Source organism: Arachis hypogaea, chromosome 18, assembly GCF_003086295.3.
Source record: "Arachis hypogaea cultivar Tifrunner chromosome 18, arahy.Tifrunner.gnm2.J5K5, whole genome shotgun sequence".
In the NCBI taxonomy this organism is placed as follows: domain Eukaryota; kingdom Viridiplantae; phylum Streptophyta; class Magnoliopsida; order Fabales; family Fabaceae; genus Arachis; species Arachis hypogaea.
Window position 1 is genome coordinate 120,099,521 of NC_092053.1, and position 6,366 is coordinate 120,105,886.

General features: G+C 34.2%; 1 protein-coding gene across 1 annotated transcript; it reads left to right on the top strand.

Annotated features, from left to right (window-relative positions):
• Window positions 1-383: 383 nt before the first annotated feature.
• On the top strand, window positions 384-5,324 carry LOC112769116 (uncharacterized). Its single transcript, XM_025813530.3, has 8 exons — window positions 384-1,087; window positions 1,260-1,739; window positions 2,181-2,422; window positions 2,518-2,730; window positions 3,428-3,520; window positions 3,659-3,760; window positions 3,864-4,214; window positions 5,073-5,324. The coding sequence occupies exons 2-8, from the start codon at window positions 1,262-1,264 to the stop codon at window positions 5,151-5,153; spliced, it is 1,560 nt and encodes a 519-aa protein (XP_025669315.1). The 5' UTR covers window positions 384-1,087; window positions 1,260-1,261; the 3' UTR covers window positions 5,154-5,324.
• The last annotated feature ends 1,042 nt before the right edge of the window (window positions 5,325-6,366 follow it).

The following is a 6,366-nucleotide window of genomic DNA, read 5'->3' on the forward strand; positions in this document are numbered from 1 at the left end:
ATGGGTAACTCTAAGGGAGCTTTCACAGTATTTGAGTTGTCACCTATGGAAAAAAAACAAGCACATCGCTATGTGGTTCTAAATTGTCCATATGTCAAACCGTTCATTGAGTAAGTACTTAAGGATTTGCGTACATATTTTTTATTTACTTGAAAATAGTTATTTAGTTAGAGTTAAACTTTCATATTTGACAGTGACTTCAAAGATTTTGTACGAAGACGATCTAAGGGTAGAAGGCCTTCAAATGTAGAGATAGAAAAAAGAGTCAATAAAGATTTTGTTACTTGGTTTCCTACACAGGTAAATAGAAAAGTGATCATTTTTTGCTAATATTGAGCAGTATTTGTGGAAATAATAACTAATATGTTGTTCTATCATAATAGCTTATGAACCCAGACGTTATGAATACTGTGCATGAGGATTTGAGATACTTAGCAAGGGGTCCATCACGATATGCCAAGAGGTTTTCTACATTTAGTATCAATGGGTTCTCCTTTCGAACTACTAATCGAGACAATGGGTTAAAGACCCAGAATAGTGGAGTTTTCTTAATGTCTTCAACTCCTTGTGTTGCTAGCGCTAGTGATGCTAATGTTAGGAATGCTGATTTGTCATATTATGGCAAATTAGAAGATATTATAGAACTAAACTACAATGGCCGATTTCAGGTTACTTTATTCAAATGTAAATGGGCTGACACTACTAGAGAATGGGGCTGTAGAAAGGATAGTTGGGGTTTTACTTCTGTTAATTTTTCACGAGTAATACACAGTGGTGACCGAGAGGAGGATGATCCATATATTGAAGCCTCACAAGCTCGAATGGTGTATTTTGTCAATGATGAAGTGAATAAAGATTGGAGTGTTGTCGTGCATTTGAAGCCAAGAGACTCGTATGATATGGGGGGAAATGAAGATGATGAAGCATGCGAGAATGAGCCATGGTTAGAGCAAAACTTGGATTCTTTATTTGAAAATGGTGATAATCTATCATTGTTAAGAGATGAGGTAGATGATGAACTACTAGATGATGACATTGGAGAAGACGAACACATGTCGGAATAGTTAGTAGGTTAAATTAATTTATGGTATGAAATTTATATTTAAGTTTTCATTTAGTTATAATTCACATTTTATCTATACTTATTAATTATTTTATTTCCAACTATTATTTTATCTAAAAAATAAAAAGGACAGAAATGAAAATCTTGTGATTTAAAACCTGTAACTAATTTTGTTTGTAAATTTTACATTATGCAGATATGCCAAAGCAAAAGAGGTACAAGAATCTACTTAAAGCAGCAGCCGCAGCTGCAAATTCTTCACAAGACAAGTCCGCAGGAGTTGCAAATACATCACAAGTCAAGTCCGCAGCAGCTGCAAATTCCTCCCGGGACAAGTCCGCAGCAGCTGTAAATTCCTCCCGGGACAAGTCGGCAGCTTCAAATTCCTCCCGGGACAAGTCAGCAGCTGCAAGTTCCTCTCGGGACAAGTCGGCAGTGGCTGCAAGTTCCTCCCGGGACAAGTCGGCAGCTTCAAATTCCTCCCGGGACAAGTCAGCAGCTGCAAGTTCCTCTCGGGACAAGTTGGCAGCAGCTGCAAGTTCTTCTCGGGACAAGTCGGCAGCTTCAAATTCTTCTGAGCCATCATCAGTTGCTGCAACTATATCTGAGCATCCATCCGAACCTAAACGTAAACGTGGACGTGAATCTAAACATTATTGGACTGTTGATGCCATAGGTATGTATAGATGTTTTATTAACTATAAATTAAATTACATTTTCATTGATATTGTGATGTATGGCTATGCCATTGGAGTTGGATTTTATTCATGGTTACTTAAGTTTCTTCATGAAGTTTCCCTTTATTTTTATAATGTATTTTATTTTTTTTATTTTGTTTCCCTATAATCCTTCTCCTACATATGTACACTGATAACATTTTCAAATCTAACTGGTTTGGAAAATATCCTGCAAGTAAAGTAATTAAGGTAAATAAGCCAAATACTTAGGGTCATTAGATATTTTTACTTAAAGCACTCTTCTGGTCTGATACAGTTCATAAAGTATATATGAGTAATTGACAAGAAAACAATAATTTATGTGATTGATACAATTCACTGTTATAGCTTTTCTGGTCTGGTCTGATACTCTTTTATTTATACTCGTTTGTATATTTTAGATGAATACGGAGACAGTACACGTCTTCATTTATTAGTGAAGGATGTGCATAATTTGCCAGAAGGTTTGCGCATAGTTGTCAATTTTGATAAAGATTATGCAGCAATAGGAGAAGCAGCTGGACTCCTTGCAGGAGTTTGTGGGCAATTGGCCACTGATTGTGTTGCATTTCCAATTAGTTTTGACAAGTGGTCAGACATTCCAGCAAGCTTTTTTGAAAATCAATGGAATATTTTTTTCCTAGTAAGAAGATTACTCAAACTCCAAAGCTTATTTCTTTGCCATTATTTAGTTATATTTGCTGGTTATAATATATATTCTTTGTTATAATATTGAAGGCTCGATTTTGCTTCAAAGTGAGTGATAACTTGGCCAAACGATTTTTGCTCCAATCGCTTGGCAAAAAATGGAGGGAACATAGGATAAAGCTTTGGAATGATTTTTATGATCCGAGGTTGAGTAAAACCGAGATCATAAATAATGCACCAGAAGATATTGCTCCTGATCAATGGGCTTTATTCGTAGAATATCGTTTGAAGCCTGAAACTCAGGTAAATACTTACGCTCCTAGTTAATGTTGTTGAATATATTTAATTGAACATGAACTAGTCAAAGTAATTATGCATTTCAGCACACGAGTCATGAAGCGAGTCTTATTCATTTTACTTCAACCTTTAATTGAAATGAAAGCCAAATAAAGTATATATAACTTTTCATTTTATGTTATTATTATTAGTAACCTCTTCTTTTTTTCTCAATGCAAAATTTCCTTTTGAATTTCTTAATCTAGACAGATAATCCAAAAAATATATAATAAAACAAAAAACTATATGTGAAAGTTTTCTAATATGTAGGTATATATCAAAGTCAAAGACTTATTGGGGAGTGACGTAGTAAAAACTCACCAAATGTTTTTGTAAAATAGTTTACACCTACCGTATCCTTAAGGTATTAAAATGAAATCGAAAATGAATTAAATAATGAAGTAGAAGCTCGACAACATATTAAGAAATATGATTGCTGCATTTTGAAGGGACTATTTTCAAATATGTAGATACGAGTATATATATAATTATTTTTACACTTTATTTGGATTACCACCTAAAAAATTTTGACACTCAAGTCTAAAGAATATTTACCAAAGAAGAAAATATTGCTATAAATTTACAGAATTTAGTAAGAGGAATATTGCTGTGGTTAGTGCACATTTTTATCCTATTCTTATGTGTGTCCAAATTTAACTTGCAGAAACTTTGTAAGAGGAATCAAGAAATTCGGCAAAAACAAATAATTCCTCATACTTCAGGTGCTAAATCAATTGCAAGAAGAAGGGCTGAATTGGTAATCAATTAATGCATGCATATCTAATCTATCTCAAATATAATGCATGCATCATCTCTTAATTTTCTGCATATCTAATCTAAGTTATTAGGCTGCTATTTTTTTTTATCAAGTCTTTCTACTTTTCTTAAATTTTAGACGGAAGAGACGGGAAAAGAAGTTAATAGGGTTCAAATGTGGGACATCACTCACAAGAAAATAGATGGAAGTTATGTTAATGAAAAGGCTAAAGAAATAGCGGTAAGACTAAAGTCCAATAAGTAACTTGTTTGTATTTCTTTTTCTTTCTTTTTTATAAGATAATACTATTTTTTATTCTTTCTCTTTCTTTTTATATATGTAGGAGAAGATCGAAGCACATAGCAGCCAACAACCGATGGAATTAACTGTTAATTCTCCTCTTGATGCTCTTGGAGTAGTTTTTGGGAAAGAACACCCTGGTCGTGTTCGAGGTTTAGGTATGGGAGCTGTTCCAACAATTGCTTTTAAGAACAACACTACAAGGATTAGTCAAATGAATTTAGGTTCTTCAAATGATGTTGGCACATCATCTACTTGTGGTCCAAATGTGCAAGAAGAGTTGGATACCGTTAAAGCGCAATTGCAAGCGCTAGTCTCCTATATTACTTCTAAGGAAGGAGGTAAAATTCCAATACAATTGGCTGGAATGTTCCCTACTCAACAAGTTTCACAGGTACATTCATATTCTGCCTATGATTCCTATTATTAATATAATTAGTAGTAGTGCTAGCTTATGCTAGAGTGATAGTAATAATTAACACAAGTTTAACAAAAGGTATATACTTTCCTTCTATTTATGAAACTCACGGTTATGTGGACCACTAAAGAAGAGAGAGTGTAATTTATAGTATAGCCTCAACCACACACATAAGATAGTTCAAGTAGTGGAACACAACACAACACTGTTTTGGGTAAAGGTGCAAATTAAAGTCTTACCTTCTAAGCTCAACATAACACAAAACAACTTAGCTTAAATTGTCTAAGGAACTATAGTTGACAGAAACTGGTATTGGTTTCTTCCCGTGGCATGATTACAATTACATGGGTTCTGATTCTGACCTGGAGAACTTTGGCCTTGTGAATATCACAAAAACTGGTACTGGTTTCTCCATCCAGTTTCCATGAACTAAAGAATTTATGGTACATTGTATTCTTCAGATTGCCTCTGCCATATGTATTGTTTTTATTTGTTGAATGTCACCTGGCAAATTTGTGGTGAGAAATTGATATGATTTTTTTTACTCCCTAGATTATCTGTGATATATTATTGAAAAGTAAGCATAATGGATTGTTTTACAAATGTAACCTTACTTTATGTATTAGAGATTTAGAGCATCAATTAAAGACTGAATTTCTGAATGATTGGACTGGCCTTGTATTTTAAATGTTTTCAAGTGGTTAGTTGGCTCTATAATTTTAAATTGGTTTTATTATTGTATCAATGCTATGTAATTAGACATGATAAATATATATCAATATATGCCATTTTCTTGCATTTCTTGTGCTCATAATAGTTATATTTTTGTTGTAGGGATTGGATCAGGAGAGTGAGATTCCATCACCAAAAGAGTTAGGAAGTAGGTCTTCTGGAGCAAGCAATAAGGAAGCATGACCTTACTTGATATGTTAAGACATATATTAAGAATTATATGTTAAGACGTAATTGAAAAATGTTACTTTGATACTTTGTTTTTGGATTATGACATTTCAATTATGACTTGGATTATGACTTTGGGATCATGTATGAATTAAAAATCATCTAATGATGTTTGATTTATAATTATGCCTTTTGGTTATTACGAGATTTTTAAGTGAGTTTCGAAAATATCACTTTAAATTGGTAGTTTCAATCTTATTTTAAAAAGCATAAAATTGTCATCATAATTAGGTACAAACGGCGGTTAGAAACCCCCATTTTAAATGAAAACAATGCCATTATACGCTAGTAAAAATGGCGGTTCAAAACTGCCATTTTAAACACAAGATGCCATTATAATCTGGTAAAAATGGCGGTTATAATGGTAAAAACGGCGGTTAAAAACCGCCATTTTAAACAGAAATGATGCCACAACATCCTGGGAAAAACGGCGGTTATAGCCGCCATTTTAAACAATTCAGAAACTGCCATTTTATACGGAAATAATGGCGGTTAAAAACCGCCATTTTAACCCTCAGAGAACCGCCGTATTATCCTCAGGTAATTGTGGCGGTTTTCTAAAAACCGCCGTAATAACCAGAATGGCGCCCAGAATAACGGCGTTTTTTCGGGGCGCCAGTTTCGGTAATAATGGCGGTTCAAACCGCCGTAATTCCCCAAAATAACCGCCGTTTTAACCCCTTTTTTTTGTAGTGTAACATGAAAAACTCCAAAAAAAAAACTATTTACCAATAAGTACTGGAATTACTCTCAGCAGAAAGGATTGTCCTAAAACTTCTGAAGAGAGAGTACGCATGAGTAGAATACCATATGCTAGTGCAGTGGGAGCTATCATGTATACCATGACATGTATAGGTCCTGATGTCGCATATGCGCTAGGAGTAGCTAGTCGATATCAGGCAAATCCCGGTGAGAAAGATTGGAAGGTGGTTAAATCCATTCTTAAATATTTAAGAAGAACCAAAGACCAATTCCTCATCTATGGAGATTCTGAACATATACCAAAAGGGTTCATTGACGCAATTTTTACCTCAGATAAAGATGATAGTAAATCTACTTCAAGTTATGTTTTTACCTTAAACTGTGGTGCAGTGAGTTGGAAAAGTTCCAAACAAACTACTGTAGCTGATTCAACGACTGAAGCTGAGTACATAGTAGCAAGTGAGGC